The sequence below is a fragment of the Hemiscyllium ocellatum genome, chromosome 14, assembly GCF_020745735.1.
Source record: "Hemiscyllium ocellatum isolate sHemOce1 chromosome 14, sHemOce1.pat.X.cur, whole genome shotgun sequence".
Classification (NCBI taxonomy): domain Eukaryota; kingdom Metazoa; phylum Chordata; class Chondrichthyes; order Orectolobiformes; family Hemiscylliidae; genus Hemiscyllium; species Hemiscyllium ocellatum.
In genome coordinates, this window is record NC_083414.1 from 73,090,269 (window position 1) to 73,111,679 (window position 21,411).

The 21,411-nt window shown below is 41.7% G+C and overlaps 1 protein-coding gene across 1 annotated transcript in view; it reads left to right on the plus strand.

Moving 5' to 3' along the window:
- Positions 1-21,411, plus strand: part of ift122 (intraflagellar transport 122 homolog (Chlamydomonas)) — a 136,539-nt gene that overhangs the window by 20,200 nt on the left and 94,928 nt on the right. Inside the window, exons 5-9 of the mRNA XM_060835790.1 lie at positions 2,223-2,299; positions 4,094-4,160; positions 10,168-10,308; positions 11,285-11,360; positions 16,584-16,775. Coding sequence (XP_060691773.1) covers positions 2,223-2,299; positions 4,094-4,160; positions 10,168-10,308; positions 11,285-11,360; positions 16,584-16,775 — 553 coding nt within the window. The remainder of the gene's footprint in view (positions 1-2,222; positions 2,300-4,093; positions 4,161-10,167; positions 10,309-11,284; positions 11,361-16,583; positions 16,776-21,411) is intronic.

Consider the following 21,411-nt stretch of genomic DNA (forward strand, 5'->3'; position numbering starts at 1 on the left):
GGCTATCTTACTGGACTAGTAATCTAGAGGTCTGGATTAATGATCTGAAGGCACAAATTCAAATTTCGCAGCAGCTGGAGAATTTGAATTCAGTTAATTAAATAAATTCCAGTTTAGTCATGATAATTATGAAACGACTGGGAAACTATTAAAAACCCATTACTGATTCAGTAATGTCTTTTGGGGAGGGAAATCTGCCATACCTAGTCTGGTCAATACATAAATTCAGATATATTGGTTTTAAGCATTCTCTCCAATATCCTAGCAATCATTGAATTGTGTGAAACCATTGCATAAAAGTCCAAGTAAGGACAGCATATTTCCTGCCTTAAAGGACTACAGCAATAGAGATGGACTTTTAGTATAGCCAACGATAGTCTCAAGGTCACCATTACTCAGCCTAACTTTTTAAATTCCAGATTTTCTGAGTTGAATTCAAATTCCACCAACTGTTGTCATCATCAGAACATTTAAGGGCATGCTATGTGCTTGAAAAAAAATAACTTATTTAGTGCTCTTGAAGAACATTAGATGTTTCAAAACACTTTACACCCTGTGAAATACTTTTGAAGTTAATCGGTGTTGTAATTTAGGAACCACACAAGTCCGTTTGTACACAGAAGATTTCTCAATCTGCAAAATGATAGTGACCTTTATTTTTGCATAGCTGCTTGAGGTATGAATGTTAACTCAGACTAATTACGATGCATACCTGCATCACACTGTGTTAATTCAACACCTTGAAGATTTCCTTTACCTGGTTGTTGTTGAACAACTAAAATGTGGAGAAATAAATTTTAGTGTGGAAACAGGCCCTTCGGCCCAACAAGTTCACACTGACCCGCCGAAGCGCAACCCACCCATACCCCTACACTTACCTCTTACCTAACACTACGGGCAATTTAGCATGGCCAATTCACCTGACCCGCACATCTTTGGACTGTGGGAGGAAACCGGAGCACCCGAAGGAAACCCACACAGACACGGGAAGAACGTGCAAACTCCACACAGTCAGTCGCCTAAGGCGGGAATTAAACCTGGGTCTCTGGCGCTGTGAGGCCGCAGTGCTAACCACTGTGCCACCGTGCCGCCCACTAAATATTTTTATTAAGAGCTTTCATCAGATTGAGGAGGTTTCAGACCAATTCTCAATCTGATAACCTACTTTTGAAACTCTTCTCACATTTTGACAGAAGTGACAGCTCTACCATAGCACCTGGATAATCCAGAGCATTCTAAAGAAAAAATATCCCATCTGTCCATACAGGATTTGAATCTGGATCTCTATCTGCATCACAAACTAGACATTTCAGCCTTGGGCAGTACCTTTATCGGTGTACCATATTTCATTGATATTTGGCCTTTAGCTTTTGAGGTACATTGTTTATAGACAACAGACAAAAACAGGATCGTCATCCATCTTCTGGGGCAGAAGATAAGTTGTATGTTGAAACTGTACAAGTATGTGTGTTACATTTATAATGGAGCTATCAAGAGTGAGACTCCCAGATAACTCTCAGAGGCACCTGTGGACACTTCTTATTTCATGTTTCTCAGAATTAGAGAAGACCCTTTATCATTTAACTTTGCCTTTATTGGAGTTGGGAGGCCATGTCACAGCTGTACAGGACATTGGTTAGGCCACTTTTAAAATGTTGCATGCAATTCTGATCTCCCTGTTATAGGAAGAATGTTGTGAAACTTGAAAGGGTTCAAAAAAGATTTACAAGGATATTGCCAGGTTTGGTGGGTTTGAGCTACAGGGAGATGCTGAATAGGCTGGAACTATTCTTCCTGGAGTGTTGGAGGCTGGGGGATTACGTTATAGAGGTTTATAAAACAATGAGGGTCATGGATAGGGTAAATAGACTAGGTATTTTCTCCAGGGTGGGGGAGTAAAAGATTAGAGGATATAGGTTTAAGATGACTGGGGAAAGATATAAAAGTGACTTAAGGGGCAACCTTTTCATGCAGAGGGTGGTGCATGTATGGAATGAGCTGCCAGAGGAAGTGGTGGAGGTGGGAACAATTAATTTAAAAGGCATCAGGATGGGGATATGAATAGGAAGGGTTTAGTGGTATATGGACCAAATGCTGGCAAATGGGAATAGATTTATTTAGGATATCTGGTTGACATGGATAGGTTGGATGGAAAGGTCTGTTTCTGTGTTGTATATCTCTGTGACTCTATAATTTGCAATAACTGAGTTTATTATTTACAGACATAATGATTCCATTCAGTGCATCGCATACAACCCAGTCACTCACCAACTGGCGTCCTGTTCCTCCAGTGACTTTGGTAAATTGCTCTTTTAATGTTTTTTTAAAACTTAGAAAATTGTTACATTTGTGTTTTTATTATATGTTAATGATTTATTTTAGCTTTATGTTGGAAATAGCAATTTGTCTAATCCAAAGTGAGTGGGCAGAATTAATATATAAATAATCAGGGCAGGTTTTCTTTATTCATTCATAGAATGTAGGTTTCTCTGACTGGGCCAGCATTTGTTGCCCATCCTTAATTGCTCTTGAGGGTGAGAGTGACCTGTTGAACCGCTGCAGACATTTGGTGTAGGTACACCCTCAATCTTCTGTTTGGGAGGGAGTTTTAGGATTATGATTGGGGGGGGGGGGGGGGGGGGGGGGGGCACTCGGTGGTTAGCACTGCTTCCTCACAGCGCCAGTGACCCGAATTTGTTTCCAGCCTCTGGCAAACTGTCTGTGTGGAGTTTGCACATTCTCCCCGTGTCTGCATTGGTTTTCTCCAGGTGCTGCGGTTTCCTCCCACATTCCAAAGATGTGCAGATTAGGTGAATTAGCCATGCTAAAATCACCCATAGTGTTCAGGGATGTGTAGATTAGGTGCATTAGTCAGGGGAAATGTAAAGTAATAGAGGAGGGGAATGGGTCTGAGTGAGGTACACTTTGGAGGGGTCGGTGTGGACTTGTTGGGCCAAATGGCCTGTTTCCACACTGTAGTGACTCCAAATTCTCTAAATTCTAGTGCATGGTAATATGGTTCCAGGTCAGGATGGTGAGTGGCTTGGAGGGAAACTTGCAGATGGTGATGCTCCTATGTATCTGCTGCTCTTGTCTTTCTAGACAGTAGTGGTCGTGGATTTGGAAGATGCTGTCTAAAAAGTTTAATTTTGATTCTAATCATCCTTCGTCAATATAGCTGTTCTTCTTTATAAACTGCTTTAAATGATTTTCATTAGTGTTCTCCATTGTTGTTTCCCAGTTTTACCAAGTTTTAGACTTTCAAAATAGGCATTTCTGCAGTTTATTATTGAGTCTTTGTCTTTTGCTTCCATCCTTCCCAGGTATTATTTTAAAGTATGTTACTTTAGTGATTGTAATGAGGTCAGCCAGGTGGACGCCAGGTAGAATATGAGTTCCCTGATTGGGATACCAGCCTCTGTGGAGTTATTCCAGTTGGATTATGTTATTATGGTCATTGTGGCCTAGATGCCCCCGTATTTTATTCCTCTATCTGCTTTGGTTCATTCTTCATTTCTGAATTATTCACAAATCTTTCGGGCTTCTTACGTATTAATTTAAAAAGGACTCATGTACATATTGTAGGAATTCGATGCCTTTACATCCTTCGTCTACCTTTCAGACCAATTCATTTTAAATTAGTTGACAACCTCAGTGTCTTCCTATTTAGTGTATATTCCCATTCTCAGTTTTTCCTTCCAAAGTTCACTCCTTTATGCTTCCTGATATTAAATTACGTCTGATACTTTTCTGTCTTTTCCACAAAATTGTCTGTCACTTTCTGAAATCTCAGGTGAATTGGCCATGGTAAATTGCCCATAGTGTTCAGGAGTGTGTAGGTTAAGTGCATTAGTCATGGGAAATGTAGAATAATATGGTGGGGGAATAGGTCTGTGTGGGATAGTATTCAGAGGGTCGGTGTAGACTTGTTGGGCCTGTTTCCACACTGGGGATTCTATGATTCTCTCATAGCCTTCTTTGCTGTTTGCCAGATCCCTGTTTTGAAATGAGAAAGACTAGAGACAAACATTTGAGCTCAAAGAATGGTTGAATTAATTTGGAATTGCCTTTATTTAAAATGAATTAATTGCAGGTTTGTGGTCGCCAGAGCAGAAATCTGTCTCCAAGCACAAAGTCAACAGCAAAATCACCTGCTGCAGGTAATCGAGTCTTTGCTGCACATATCATTGCTGCCTTTGGCTTTAAACATATTCCCAAAGCTGATTGCAAATTGAGTTTCAGAGTTGTAATTATAAACTGGGTGTCTGCACCTCCTTTGATCCAATTCCATTTCAACACCACAGATCCACCATTCAATTTGCTTATTCTAGACAGTTTTCTTCATTATGGGCTGAAGGATTACTGTGTGCATCTGTAAAGAGAATCACAAATGTATCATACTGTGCAATATCTTTGCTACAGTCACAACTTTAAAAGAAACTGTGTTTATATCAGAGTGATTCAGAAATATTTAATACATTTGTGTGTAGGACATGCATGAACGTCATGATTAGCACATGTATGGCTATAAAAATACATCCAGGTTTTAAATAAATTTTCTTGCTTCTTAAATTGGCTAAAATCAGAAGCATAACTGTCATAATCTCACTGGATTGGCATGCAGCAAGTTACAGTGTGCAGGGTTCTGCAACTTCTAATGAGGCAAATTTATTCCAGGATCATTGGAGAATCATTCAGCAAAAATTACCTTCAGTTTTAAAGATGTTTCTCACTAGGACCAGCACATAAAAAGACAGAGTTTGGACTTTGTCTGGGACTTCTACCTTCCCATCCACCATTGAGAAAAACATATCAGACTTAAAAATAGCATTTTCTGGGGCATTTTAGCCATAGTACTTGGATAATGGTATGCCAACATTAGTCAAGAAACTTGAGAATTACTGCAAGTATTACAAAAGTCTTTTCACACATTGTTTTTCATTCATGGGATGTGACCATTTCTGACGAGGCCAGTGTTTATTGGCCATCCATAAATGATCTGGAGAAAGTGGTGCCTTCTTGAGCTGTTGCAGTCCTTGCTATATAGATACACCCACAGTGCTGTGAGAGAGGAAGTTCCAGGATTTTGACTCACTGACAGTGAAGGACAGGACAATAATTGTAAGTGAAGATGGTGTGTTACTTGAGGCAGAACTTGCAGGTTGTTCATTTTAGAAGGGAGAACAAAAAGACAGTGTTTTATTTAAATGGAGAAAAACTTCAGAAAGCTGTAACACTAGGGGTGGGGGAGGGTTAATGTGTACATGAAACACAGACAGCAAGCTCGCACACAGATGCAGCAAGTTTCAGGAAAGCTAATGGTCCTTCTTTCCATTGGGATGAAGTATGAGTAGGGAAATCTTACTACAACTTTACAAGATGCTGGTGAGATCACATCTGGAGTACTGTAAGTAGTTTTGGTTCTCTTATTTAAGAAAATATATTATTTCATTGAAAGCAGTTCAGGGAAAGTTCACGAGGATGATCTCTGATATGGAGGGATTGACCTATGAGGAAAGGCTAAACAGATTGGGACTCTACTCATTAGAATTTGAAAGAATGAAAAATGATAAGATTCCTAAGGGGCTGACAGAATAAATGCTGAGAGGATGTTTCCCAACATGGACAAAGTGAGGACTGCAGATGCTGGAGATCAGAGTCGAGAGTGGGGATGCTGGAAAAGCACAGCAATTCAGGGCTGTATCCAAGGAGCAGGAGAATTGATGTTTCAGGCAAGAGCCCATCATCAGGCATGGGGGAGTCTGAGACCAGATGGCATAATCTCAGAAGTAGCAGATGCCAACTTAAGACTGAGTTGAAGAGGAATTCCTTCTCTGAGTGTGACTCTTTGGATCCCAAAGACAGCTGTGGGGGCCAAGTCCTTGTATATATTCAAGGCTGAGATAGATAGATAGATTCATGATTAGTAGACGAATTAGGAAATGCAGGAATGTGGACTTGAGCCACGATCTTGTTGATTGATAGAGCAGGCTGAACAGCCTACTCCTACTCCTATTTCTTATTGTCTTATAGATGATGGCATGAGTAAGCTGCCCTTATCTTTCTAGCTGGTAGAAGTCATAAGTTTGGATGGTGCTGTTGAAGGAGCCTTTTTGAATTACTGCATCACATCTTTAGATAGTGCTGACATTATGCATCAGTGGAAAAAGGAGTGAAGGCTGAAGATATTAGATGGTTTACCAATGAATTGAAGTGGTTCTGATCTCCAGCATCTGCAGTTCTTTCAGTTTTTTTAACCGATGAAATGGGCTTCATTGATCTTAATGGTGTTGAACAACTTGAGTATGCAATCATCCAATCAAGTAATCCTGACCTGTATCTCGTGGGTCATGGAGAAGGCTTTGCGTTGTCAGGGTGTGAGTTACTTGCTGCAAAATTCTCAGCCTCTGGCAACTATTGTAACTATTGAAAGGATCAAGTCAGTACTTTTTCATGTTGAGCAACACTTGGAGAAAGCACAGAGGTGGCAAGGATGCAGAATTTACACTGGTTGGAGTTTTTGGAGCAGTAGCATCAGTACTGGCCAAGCTGGTTCAGTACTAAAGGACATAACTGCTTCCTAATCTACTCTACAGCTGGTGCAATGCCAATGACAGTATGGGTAATTAACATAGAAATTGGCCAGGTTGAATTTGTACTGCTATCATATTGCACTATATTGTACTGTAGCCATTGTATTTGTAAAAGTGGTTTGGTTCAGTTTCTGGTCAGTAGTAGCATCCAATATGTTGATAATGGGTGAAATCTATGATGGCATTGCCAGTGAATATCAAGAAGCAGATTGGATTCTGTTTTGTTGCAAATAGGGGTTCAGTTACATAATTCTTTTTTAAAAAATATATTTTAAGAAGAGGACCAAAACTGCTTACAGTACTCCCAGATATGCTCTCACCAGTATCTTGTACAGTTGTAGTAAGATTTCCCTACTCTTATACTTCAACCCAATGGAAATAAGGGCCATTAGATTTCCTGATACCTGCTGCAACTGTGTGCTAGGTGTTCTGTGTTTCATGTACACATTCCACCGCCCCCCCCAAAAAAGTCCCAATGTGTTACAGCTTTCTGAAGTTTTTCTCCATTTAAATAAAACACTGTCTTTTTGTTCTCCCTTCCAAAATGAACAACCTGCAAGTTCTGCCTCAAGTAACACACCATCTTCACTTACAATTATTGTCCTGTCCTTCACTGTCAGTGGGTCAAAATCCTGGAACTTCCTCTCTCACAGCACTGTGGGTGTATCTATATAACAAGGACTGCAGCAGCTCAAGAAGGCACCACTTTCTCCAGATCATTTATGGATGGCCAGTAAACACTGGCCTCATCAGAAATGGTCACATTCCATGAATGAAAGAAAATGTGTGAAAAGACTTTTGTAACACTTGCAGTAATTCTCAAGTTTCTTGACTAATGTTGGCATACCATTGCATCACATATAGACAGGGTGGTTAAAAAAAGCATTTACCATGCTTACCTTGATTGCTCTGTACTTTGAGTATAGAAGTTGAGAAGTTATGCTGAAGTTGTCTGTCTAGGACATTGGTGGCTCTTCTGAAATACTTCTGTCGTTCAGTTATAGGAAAGGTATTATTAAACTGGAGAAGCTTCAGAAGAGTCTTAGCAGGATGTTGCTGAATATGGAAGGTTTGAAGCCTTTTATAAAAAAAAGACTGAATAGGCTGGGACTTACTTCGCTGAAGCCTAGGAGGTTGAGGGTCAACCTTATAGACGTTTATAAAATCATGAGGGGTATAGATAGAGGTAATGGTAGTTGTCTTTTCCCTAGGATAGGGGATTTCAAGAATAGGGGGCACATTTTTAAGGTGAGTGGAGAGAGATTTTAAAAGGATTTGCATGTGGAATGAACTTCCTGAGGAAGTGCTGGATGTGGGTACATTTACAATGTTTGAAAAACATTTGGGTATGTACATGAATATGAAAGGTTTGGAGGGATATAGGCCAGGAACAGGTAGTTGGGAGTAGTTTAGTTTTAATGGAGGGAAGGTTATTGATGAAACAACTGAAGATTTTATCCAAAAATAATGACCTTTGCGTTTCAGCCATTTCTTAGTAGAGCAAGGAGTGAATCAAATTTGTTGAAAACTGGTATCTTTGATTCTGGGAACTTCGAGGAGGCCAGGATTGATCATCCACTCAACATTGCTGACTGAAAGTTGGCCCCACAGAAACTTTGGCCTGCTTTTTTAGAAGATTGTCATGCACTGCTTCATTTTTGAGAGTTGAGGATATTTGTGGAGCTTCCTCCTCCATTGAGGTCTTTAATTATTCACTATCATTCACTGCTGAATGTGATAGCGATACAGAGCTAAGATCTAAACTATTGGTTAGCGATCATTTAGATCTGTCACTGTTTCCACTATTGGCATGCAGGGGTCTTGTGTTGTAGGTTCACCAAAATATTGTTCCTTTTCTTGGTATGCTTCATGGTGCTCCTGGCATGCTCTCCTGCTCATTTCGTTCAAGTTTGGTTGATCACTGTTGGTAATGGTAGAATGGAGATTTGCAGGGCCATGAGGTTATTAAATATAATTTAGTTGCTGCTGATGGTCCACAGTTCCCCATGGTTTTCCAATTGGGAGTTGTCAAATCTGTTTGATTTAGCATGATAACAGTACCACATAAATCGATGAAGGGTATCCTCAATGTGAAGACGAGACTTTGCTTTCACAAGGATTGTGCAGTGGTCATCCTCACTGATACTGTCATTGCCAGGTGTGCATGTCATTTAGGACTTGACCAGTTCAGTCAGTAGTGGTGCTACCAAGCCAAACTTAGTAATAGATGTTGGAGTTCCCCACATAGTGTACATTCTGCATGCTCACTGTGTGCTTCCTCTAAATGTTGTACTGATTCATCACCAAGGCAGGGTAGAGTGGGTGATGGCAAGCAGTAATCAGCAAGCAGTCTCCTTGCCAATGTTTGACCTGATACCACAAGACTTTGTTGGGTCCAGAGTCAGTGTTAGGAGTCCCATGCCAGTCCTGTCCAGATTGTATATCACTAAGCTGGCCACCTCTCTGGGTTTGACCCACCATTGGGACAGGACATAACCTGGGATGCTGATGGTGGGTTCTGGGACACTGCCTATGAGGTATCATTCCATGAAAATGACTGTTAGGCTGTTGTTTGAACAGTTCTAGATGTTAGTAAAGAGGATGTTTGTATCTCCAACTGATGTGTGCCGTTATTGTTCCAGAGCATGGATCAGCACTGGGTAGTCTATCCAGTTTCATTACTTTAATCAGACATTATACTGGTTTGGTACAACTTATTGGCTTGCTAGACCATTTCAGAACACTCATTGATGTGGATCTGGAGTCACATGTCAGCCAGATAAAGTGATGATGGCAGCTTTTCTTTCAGCTATATTAATTTAATGATGGGATCTGCTATGGTGGGATTTGAACTCATGTTCCCAGAGCAACGGTTTTTGTCTCTGCACCACTAATTCAAATACACCACTTGGCTTTGCTTTGTATTTGGAAAATGTTGTATGTCAATCAGGCTATCGAGCTTTACTCCTACTTCAAAGGATCTACATGCTGGCTGTGGAGTAGCAGGCAGCTGTAATTGGTACCAGATTATTATATACTAGCCAAATGTCATAGAATCCCTACAGTGTGGAAACAGGCCATTCTGCCCAACAAGTCCACACCAACTCTCTGAACAGCGCTCCACCCAGACTCTTCTCCCACCCCACCCCACCCTCCACCCCAATCCCCCCCACCCCACCAAAATCCCTGTATTTCCTATGGCTAATCCATTTAACTTGCACATCTTTGGATTGTGGGAGGAAACTTGGAGCACCTGGAAGAAACCCAAACAGACACAGGGATAATTGTGCAACTCCACACAGCCAGTTGCCCGAGGCTGGAATTGAACTCAGGTCCCTGGTACTCAGGCAGCAGTGCTCACCTCTGAGCCACTAAGCCACCAAATGATCCCAGTATGGAGCACTACCCATCCAATAGTTTGTATGGATCACAGCATATCTCAGAAGGGGGTGAATGCCTTCAAGATAAGATAGAAATCTTTTCAAAATTCAGTAACAGTTTTAAAATGCTATCACTAACTTTGCCCCCTTGAAACTGCTTTCTAAACTTGTTCTTATTTCTGCTTCTTTGCTAGTTGGACAAATGATGGTCAGTATCTGGCCATTAGCCTGTTTAATGGTATTGTCAGCATTCGAAGTAAGAGTGGAGAAGAGAAAGTGAGAATTGAGCGACCTGGTGCTGTCCCAATCTGGTCAATTTGCTGGAATCCATCCAAGTAAGTAATGAAGTGCACTCCAGTGAATTGGAGCAAACCCTTTTCATGCTTTTCAGCTGGTTCCTCTTCAAAGCTCAATACCTTGTTTGATTTATATTAATGTGAATTATAGATAGCAAAAACAAAACTTTTTGCTGTGGATTATGCAGGTTACCAGAAATGCCTTTGGATCACAAAATGGCTTAGTTTAAGATGAATGAGATGAAAATCTTCTTTATTTCCTGGCTATTAGAGGATAAGAAATTGTATTTGGATAGGTCTCAACCAAATGTATGAGTCAATTGCCCAATTTTTCAGAAAATAAAATCCAGAGTTGAAACCTAATCAGCACTGAGCAGAAAATTTAAACTCAATGATAGTGAATGACATTGAAAATGAGAAAATACTAATGCAGTTTTGAAGTTGTACTTTGTTTATGCAAAGCAAGGAGAACTTCGCTTTCCAATAGTATGTGATGTAACTGAAGTGAGAGCACTTGATATTATCTAAAGGCGACAGGTAGAAAGACAGTTGTCATTTTCAACTGACATGCTTTCTCTTAAGACCATTCATAAAAGAAAGGAAGTTCACACTTGAACCCCTTTTTTATTCACAGTACTTCGATTTACCCATTCTACACACTGACAGTGAATACATTGGGAAAGGAGCAACTGTGCATCCAATGTTTCCCTTCTCTCCTAAGAAATGCTGCAAAACGATTGCAGTGAATATCTCTTCCATACAACCAACTCATTGTCTCCTGTCAGTAACAGTTTAATTCTGTATTTATTTCACAATATTTAAGAATGTCAGATTTAAACATTCTGGAACATTCAAACTTATTTCCTATTTCATCTGAAGTTCAGGTTTGTTGTCTTTCAGAAGGATTTCTTTTTGTGCCTTAATAAATAAGACAAGTGGTTATGGAATGACTCGATCATGAGTCATGGATATTAGTCAGTGAGGTTCTTCTGACTTTTGATTTTGGTTTGTACAGAGATGAACACACCGACATCTTAGCTGTGGCGGACTGGGGGCAGCGACTTTCCTTTTACCAACTGAGTGGGAAACAGGTATGTCTGGGAAGCATTTCTGAAGGAATGCTACAGAGGATGAGTTTTGGAAGTTTCATACATCATTTATGAAACTTAATGTCCCTCTTGACACAGCTCCTATGTCACACTTACCTGTCATAAATACAGATATACAGCTTTCTTTCCTATTCAGAAAGTAACATTTAGTCAAATGAAATAGATGAAACATACACGTTAAGTTATCAGTTTAACTACTGAGCCCAGTAAAGGTGTCAAGTCAAGTCGCGGTAGTCTTATCAGACCATAGAGCTGCTGTCTCATTAAAGAGAAAGGACTGGTGATAATTAAACATGAGAGCCAGCACACCTCAGGCAATGTGAGAGGTTGAGAAAGAGAGTCCTTCATGGTAATCTCAGCTGGTGTGGGGATTGAACTCACAGTAAAGGTGTACTGAACTAAGCATTCACCAGTAAAATCCAGGAATTTGATTTAATGGAGGGAAATTTGTTGTTCTTACCTGGATTGACTCCAGACCCACAGTAGCAAGATTGACTCTTAACTATCCTCTGAAATAACATAAGTCACTCATTTCAGGTGCATTTCGGGATAGGCAACAAATGGTGGCCTTACCAGTGACATCTACTTCCCATGAAAGAATAAACAAATTTAATGGTGTCTTCTATTAGTTAAAACTATCCATGCACCAGCAGCTTGAAATAAGAATCATGGTCCAGTTTGTTGAAAATGTGAGTTATAGAGTCATGGACTCATACAGCACAGAAACCGCGTGGGCGGCACGGTGGCACAGTGGTTAGCACTGCTGCCTCACAGCGCCTGAAGACCCGGGTTCAATTCCCGACTCAGGCGACTGACTGTGTGGAGTTTGCACGTTCTCCCCGTGTCAGCGTGGGTTTCCTCCGGGTGCTCCGGTTTCCTCCCACAGTCCAAAGATGTGCGGGTCAGGTGAATTGGCCATGCTAAATTGCCCGTAGTGTTAGGTAAGGGGTAAATGTAGGGGTATGGGTGGGTTTCGCTTCGGCGGGTCGGTGTGGACTTGTTGGGCCGAAGGGCCTGTTTCCACACTGTAAATCTAATCTAATCTAAAACCAATCCATGCCAAACGTAATCCCAAACTAAACTAGTCCCACCTGCTTGTTCCTGGCCCATATCTCTCCAAACCTTTACTATTTGTGTAACTATCCAAATGTCTTTTAACGTTGTAATTGTACTCGCAACCACCGCTTTCTCATGAAGTTCAGGAAATCACCCTTTTGTTTAAAAAAAATGCCTCTCGTGTCTTTTTTAACTCTCTGACCTCTCACCTAGTCTTTAAGTCTCCCATCCTAGGGAAAAGGCAACTACTATTAACTCTGTACCTCATTATTTTATAAACTTTTATCAGATTGCCTCTCAACCCCCTATGCTCCAGTGAAAAATGTCCCAGCTCATCCAACCTTTATCATAATTTGAACTTTCCGTACCCGGCAATGTCCTGATAAATTCTCATAGTAACAGTGGGGTGGAAATAGGGCATTTCAGGCTGAAGTAAATGGGCATCTTACAACATTTTACAAATCTGAAATAACTAAATTAGGGATGAATAAAAACACTCACTTTTAATATAACAACATCTTTTAAAGGGGAAATGAAAGGAGGGAAAGGAAAAATAATGGATCAAGAGAGCAAAATTAACAAAAAAAGAGACTCTTAAAATCTCGCAAGTTCAAACTTGGAATGATGAAGCATAGCAAGTTTATTTTATTGCAAGAGTTGAGGACGAATTAGAGTTTAAAATTACCTTAAAAGGGCACTTAAGTTTGGTGGCAAGTTTGATTAGCAAAGGCTAGTCCTTAGAAAAAGACGAAAGATATGGCTTAAGACGAGAGAGAATCAGAGTTGCATGAAAAGTGGCCATTTGGCCCATTGTATTTGTACCAGTTTTTAAGTACCCATCTAGTCTAGTACCATTTTCCAGCACTTAGCCTGTAACTTTGTATGCTAAGGCACTTCAAGTGATCGTCTAAGTACTTTTTAAATATAAAATTCCACTAGAAGGCATCGTGAGATTTGAACCCAAGTGCAGACCTTGGCAACAAAACATAGATTTTTAGTACTGCGGCAGTCTCATTATGCCACAATCTCCCCATCTGGCACAATTCGGATAGCAACTTTTAGTTATTTACATTGGACTATCTGATTAGTCTTCACCTGATTCTGCAGTACCATTTGCTCAATAACATTAAAGCGGGTCGGTGTGGACTTGTTGGGCCGAAGGGCCTGTTTCCACACTGTAAATCTAATCTAATCTAATCTAAATTTCTCTTCCTATTTTTGGTACACTGAAACAGATGGACAATGTTTTACAGCTATATTCCTGTTCTGAGGACTGGCTAAAACATCTTGAAGGAGCTTTACTGTTCATTTGTTCTGACCATAGTCAAAACTCCGATCTCCCAAGTAGCTTATGATTCCCTCGCAACCCACCAGAGGCTCATTTCCCAGAAGTTTAATTTCACAACCAAGACTTCCAATTGACCCTTCCCTACCCAGAGTACAGCATAATGGTGTACAATTAGCAGAAACAATGCATCTGGGAAATCTCAACATAGTCTCCAGAACCAATGTAGTCTCATGGCACCAGATCAAACTTTAGCAAATACTGAGCATGGCAAAATATCAATGTCCATCATGAAAAGCACCAGCATTGATCTAGCTGGCTGATTTCTGAAGGCAATATCTATTGGATCAGGTTGTGGCAGTTTGAACCAACATTGTTGGGGAGGATCCTGCTTTAGCCGAGCACTGTGATTTACTTGTACACTCACCTTGTGGAGGTGAATTCTTGTTTACACAGAGAATACCCTCAATATCTTTGTGCATGGCAAATGTCCATCTCAAATAGGAATAATTCAGATTAGATCTAGCTGTTCAAAATTGGGCATTTATAATGAGCTGAGGCTATCAGCAGTGGCATAGCTGTATTCCACTACAATATATAACCTGATGGAATGTATATTTCTTAATTTAATTTGGTTTAACAAATATTAACATGTTTAAATGAGGATTAATGAGGTGTGTGGGCATGCCAGAACCCTGAATATGCAGCATAGGGAATCAAAAGATTGCAAACAAGCAACAGTTCTTTCTTGATATGCATGTCCATACCAATCTTAAAGGAACTCATAGTACAATAAGCTAGTCCGTTGCAGCATACAGAAAATAGAGGGAACATTGAATTGAAGAGCATAGAGAGCATGTCAGAAACATCCCCAGCCATACTTAAGAATGCCAATTTGGTAAAGCATGTTTTAGTTGCAAATCATCCAAATTAGTGCAATCCATGTGATATCAAGGAACAGTTCATTACACTGGAAATGTAAAAGATATGATCATCATATTCCATTTGTCATGCTAAATTATTTATGTGCTCAAGTGCTCAAATTCTAATACACCTACAGCTCTATTTGCCTCACAAACAGGAAAATGCTCTGTCCACACAAAGTAGGACAATTCAGTTTTGTTGATGAGCATCCATCAGCCTAATCTCAATCATCATCAAAATGATGGAAGGCACAATCCAGTGCAATCAACCAGCATTTATTCTTAAACAGCCTGCAGTTTGAATCGTGGTGACCCAAATTTGGACAGAATTGCTGAATTCCAGAGTTTGGGGCACATGGCTGCCCTTGATACAAAGGCAGCCTTTCATCCTTAGGCTCAAGGAGCAAAATTGTAAGTGAATGAGAATCAAGGAAAAAGCCTACCTTGGTTGGAGTCATACCTAGCACACAAGAAGTTGGTTGTAATTGTTGGTGACTAATCATATTTGTCAAAGCACATCCCTGCTGGATTTTCTTAGGGTAATATTCTAGGCTCAACCATCTTCTGCTCTTTCATTATTGACCTTCCATCAATCATACTATCAAATGTGGGATGGTTGGGGATTACATTTAACGGAATCTTAACTGAACACTTACATAAATACTGTAACTGAAGAGCAAATTGAAATTGCATTGTGACTCAATTCAGTAAAATATTTACAACATCTGCAACAGGCAAGTCAAGAGTATTAAGGTGTACTCCCTGGATGAGTACATTTTCAACAACACTTGTCCTATCCACTACCTGAAGCATTCATTCCCTTCATCATTAGTGCAGTGTAGTTGTGGTGTGCACCATTTATAAAGTGTAGTGCAATAATACTTCATGGCTTCTTCTGGCAAATCTGCAACCACATGCAACTAGAAGAACAGGAACATCAGATGCATGGGAACAAGACCTTAAAGTGAACACACCATCTTTTGGAAGCTTTCTCATTCATTCATCAAAATCATGGATCTCCTTATCTTACAGTTAGGATGACTCACCACTTGAACTGCAGTTAGTTTGTAAGGGCAGCTCACCACAACATTGAGGGCAATTAGTGATGGACAGTAACTGTTGGGCTTGCTAATGATGCCCTTCCTCCATGAATGAACAAAAAAAAATTACAAATATTTCACTTTATGGTAAGTGTCATTTGTCCACACATATTACAAAGCTACTCCACGTTTCAAAGTACTTCTTTGGCTGTAATTTTCTTTGGGATGTTCGAAAGTTGTGATCGCACAGGGCTGTTAATTGAGAGTTACAAAATGGCACTGGAAACTGTAATTCCGGGTTTTGCTGTGCAGTATTAGTTGAACAGGTAACACATTTTGATTACAAATAGTCGCTTGCTAGTATAGAACTTGGATGTTGCCAAAAATAACAGGCACATTGCTGAAGCTTTTCATTTTATATTCATTAGGAAAAACACAAGAATGACCAATTTCAGTCCATCACCACAAAAACCACCCTTTTTCTCCGGCAATAGTATGTTGTTGGTTTGAAATTTGATAAGCTCATATGGTCTGAAGAGCACAAGATGAATACCTTTGGCAATGTGTCTTTCCTGCTGACAATATTCAATTAACTTTTTTATTAATATAACGGAAAGGATCATTTAAAGGTGGTTACAACGCAGGACTTTAACTTGTACTTCCTCATTCTTGAAAAGTGGTTCTGATAAAGGTAATTTTCATCAGTGGCCATGGACTGTTGGGGTATAATCCTTATTTAAAATTTATAAAACTTTAATTTTCAGATTCTTATCAAAGTGGAGCTGGTTAGTTACACTTGAAATATTGTTTTCCTATATATTTAAATTGTTTATAGTTGAAAAACTGTAGCTAATGGAATTGATTACATTTTTGATGATATTGAATTCTATCTCCATTCCAGATTGGAAAAGACAGGGCACTAAACTTTGACCCCTGCTGTGTCAGTTACTTCTCAAAAGGGGAGTATATTGTGATGGGAGGCTCTGATAAACAAGTCTCTTTGTACACAAAGGATGGAGTTCGTCTCGGTAGCATTGGGGAACAGCAATCCTGGGTGTGGACTTGCAGGGTGAAGCCAGACTCCAATTATGTAGTAAGACCTTTTTCAGTTCATCTTCGCTAAATGTAGTCTTTAAGCAGTATTTGTAAATCTCCAGTCCTGTCAATATTCTATCATAATAACAATGCTAAATATTTAGTTTTATTCGTCCAGCAGCATTCTTGAGATCATCTATATCTCTATATGATAGTATGTCCTGGGAGAATCATGGATTGAAGACTATTGCCAAAATCTTTGCTTTAACCACAGTATTCATTGAAACCATTGTTTCATTTTCAAGTTCATCCAGTTGCCTAGCAGTGACTTGGAAGCTGGGCTAAGTGTCACCAGCTTTACGTTGTCTAGTGGCTTTGTAAAGCCTCTAATGTGGAGGTCAGGATAACATTACTAAGTGTGACTTGGCAAACCATAATTGTCCGTGTGCATGGTCCATATCTGGAACAAGTGTTGACTGTGGTTGGTGGCAGCTACACACAGGGAAATGAGGCTACATGGAGCCTAATATTGGTCCTTAAAAAGATTGTGGAAGGTGGGAATGAATGAAGTAGGTTTTCAACCATGTTTATTTTGAATGTTGTAATGGAATTGCTGCTGTTTGACTCCACATTAAAAGAATGTTGGCTATTGCTGATCATCATTGTTTATATCCATGTTCACCCACTGTCACCTTCTAACCTGATGACAGCAACAGTCCCATCACCCCCACCTAATTGCTGCAATTTCGCATTTATCCAATATTGTAGCTGAAATAACACTGTTGTGGTTCTGTTTGCCGAGTTGGGAGTTTTTGTTGGAAACGTTTCGTCCCCTTTCTAGGTGACATCCTCAGTGCTTGGGAGCCTCCTGTGAAGCGCTTCTGCCATGTTTCCTTCAGCATTTATAGTGGCTTGTCTCTGCCGCTTCCGGTTGTCAGTTGCTGTCCGCTGCAGTGGCCGGTATATTGGGTCCAGGTCGATGTGTTTGTTGATAGAATCAGTGGATGAGTGCCATGCCTCTAGGAATTCCCTGGCTGTTCTCTGTTTGGCTTGCGCTATAATAGTAGTGTTGTCCCAGTTGAATTCATGTTGTTTGTCGTCTGTGTGTGTGTGTGTGTGTGTGTGTGTGGCTACTAAGGATAGCTGGTCGTGTCGTTTCGTGGATGCGGGTTGTTAGCTGTCTTCCTGTTTGTCCTATGTAGTGTTTTGTGCAGTCCATGCATGGGATTTTGTACACTACGTTGGTGTTGCTCATGCTGGGTATCGGGTCTTTTGTCCTGGTGAGTTGTTGTCTCAGAGTGGCTGTTGGTTTGTGTGCTGTTATGAGTCCTAGTGGCCTCAACTGTATCCGCTGCACCAGATGTGGTCTCCTCTACATTGGGGAGATAGGCTGCCTATTTGCAGAACGTTTCAGGGAACACCTCGGGGACACCTGCACCAACCATCAACCCAACCGCCCCGTGGCTGAACATTTTAACTCCCCCTCCCACTCCACCAAGGACATGCAGGTCCTTGGCCTCCTCCATCGCCAGACCCTGACCACATGACACCTGGAGGAAGAGCGCCTCATCTTTCGCCTAGGAACCCTCCAACTACCCGGGATGAATGTAGATTTCTCCAGCTTCATTTCCCCTCCTACCTTATCTCAGTCCCAACCCCCGGATTCAGCACCACCCTCTTGTCCTGCACTCTTCTTCCTGGCGTCTCTGCCCCCACCCCCTCTCCGGCCTATCACCCTCACCTCTTTCCACCTATTGTATTCCCAGCGTCCCTCCCCCCTACCTTTAATCTCAGCCCACTTGGCACACCTGCCTCATTCCTGAAGGGCTTATGGGCGAAACATCGATTCTCCAAGGACTAATTAACACATTTTTTTTTACTTTTTGAGGAAAGGACAGAAAAAAGAGTAACACAGGCTATAACCAGCCAGTGAAACAACAATCCCTTAATGAGAACTGAGTTACACCTGAAACACATTGTTAAACTCCTGATGCACACTATCAGTCCTCACTGAAAGGAATGCCGGTTAACAAACTGGCTAAATAATTCAGCCACTTCAGGAATCAGGTTTCCCCCTCCAAAAAAAAGCAGAAACTAACTAACAAACACACTGACTGTAGCATAGAGTCAGTTCCCTGAACTGAGGAGGCTCTGAATCTCCTGTTTTTTTTTATTTTATTAAACAAATTACAAAAACAGTTTACAACAAACAGTTACATTTACAGCTGCATACAAGAGACAGCAATTTCACAAGGGAGAGGAGAAGCAAAGCCAAGCCCCAAACCCTACCATTCAAATAGTTTACAGGGACATGAGGACAAACCTCAAATCCCAGTTTCACATAAAAATATAAAGAGACATCAACAATGACATTTGTACATTAGACAATACTGTTACATACAAAAGTACAGACAATACAGACCCAGCAAGCCCCTGCCGCTCCCACCTTCCGATCACTCTAAGGCAGCCCACCCCTACCCATCTTCTGGTTCTCGGTCCACCCCATGCTCCTTCCAGTTCTGTCTGCCCTGACACACCTTTCAACCACCTCTAGGACAGCCCACCCCGATACCGGCCCAGGGTGACAATGGTCAGGATGGCCTACCCACCTTCCGGCTTCACTAACCACCCTCAGCACCTTTCGACCACCTCTGGGGCAGCCTGCCCTGGTACCTGCCTGGGGTGACAGCGCTGAGGACGGCTACCCGCCTTCTGGCTCTTGGTCTGCCCCTACGTACCATTGGGCTCTCACCCACCCTGATGCGCTTCCGGCCAGTGGGCTATCCTGGCACACCTTTCGACCACCTCTAGGGCAGCCTGTCCCCTTCCCTGGGACAACAGTGTGTAGGGTAGCCCACAAGCCTTCCGGATCTCAGCCCGCCCCTACGCACCCTCTGTCTCTCGGCTGCTCTGACACCTTTCGACCACCTCTACGACAGCCCGTCCCGATTACCCCTTCTTGGGACGACAGCGCTCAGAACGGCTCTTGGGGCGATTGGCATCAGGGTGGCCTACCCACCCCCGGGCTTTCGGGACAGCCTACCAACCTTCAGGTTCACAGGATGGCCTACTCGCCCTCCGGCTCTTGGGGTGACATCTTTCAGGACGACCCATGAGTCTCACAGTAAGGCTTGCCAGACCCAGGGACAGATAAGACAGTGCAAGAAACACCACAATAGTTAATTACCAAAACAAAAGAGTCCTTTCTGGTACACAGTCCAAATCTGTACAGTCTTCAAAATATAGAATGCATTTCTAGGAAGAGTCCACTCCAGTATACGATGTACGTTGTCAGAAGTAGAGTCCGCTTCAAACTGCAGAGTCCGTTGCTAAAAACACAGAATCCGCAACCAAGGGCAGAGTCCATTCCTGAAGGCAGCAGATGCTCACCCCACAGCACACAGTTGTTCAGTCTCCATAGAGTCCTGGCCCAGTCTTGGAAAGCCAAGCCCACTCACAGGAACATAGTACAGGTGCAGTTAACTCACAGGGGTTTGGTCCACTCCTGAAGGAAAGGTCTGCTGCCAAAGCAGGATACAGCAACTGCTCACCTCCCAGCGCACACACTCAGGTGTTCAATCTTTACAATCTGAAGAAAAAGATTAATTTCTTCCAAGATGCTCCAGGCCCAGGACTAGGCCTCCCCACAGGAACAGCTCCTCTGGTAAAATGGATGTCTTCCACAGGGCTCAGTCAAAACACCAAAAAGTGAAGACACATACAAAAAACAAAGAAAACTAGAGTCCAAGGGCTAAGCCCTACCACACAATTAACATTGTCCTTTTCTCAGAAAGAGAAAAGAGTAACACACAGGCTGTAACCAGCCAGTGAAACACCAATCCCCTAATGAGAACTGAGTTACACCTGAAACACATTGTTAAACACAATCAGTCCTCACTAAAAAGAATGCCAGTTAATAAAGTGGCTAAATAATTCAGCCAGTTCAGGAATCAGGTTCTCCCCCCCCCCCCCCCCCCCAACCAAAAAGAGAAGCAGAAACTGACTGTAGCACCAGACACTGGATCAGTAGTGCTGGAAGAGCACAGCAGTTCAGGGAGCATCCAACGAGCAGCGAAATTGACGTTTTGGGCAAAAGCCCTTCATCAGGAAAAAAGGTTTTATTCCTGATGAAGAGCTTTTGCCCGAAACGTCAATTTCGCTGCTTGTTGGATGCTGCCTGAACTGCTGTGCTCTTCCAGCACCACTGATCCAGAATCTGGTTTCCAGCATCTGCAGTAATTGTTTTTACCTTGTAGCACCAGACAGTATAGAGTCAATTCCCTAAACTGAGGAGGCTCTGAATCTCCTGTTATATCAGTCAGCCAGGGCTCCCTGATTGGGGCTGTTAACCTAGTCCAATCAGGGAACTAGTATTCTATGAGGCCTATCTGGCTGACCTTGTAACAAATACAACATCCCACCCCCTTTAAATACCGGGATGTAGGTCTGTTCTTTTTCTTGTAGCCTCTTCTGAGGGGTTTTCTCATCAAGTTTGGTTCTTCCGACTCACTAGACTTTTGCCCACCTGTTATGCCTGGAGCGTCTTGGAAGAAATTAATCTTTTTCATCAGATTGTAAAGGTGTTGAGGCTGCGACATATGCCATGTCCATCTCAGATTCAGAGGTTTCTTTGATGTTGGATCAAGGTGGGCAGCCCATGGGTTCTGACAGCCTTTCTGGATGCTTTGAGGGAC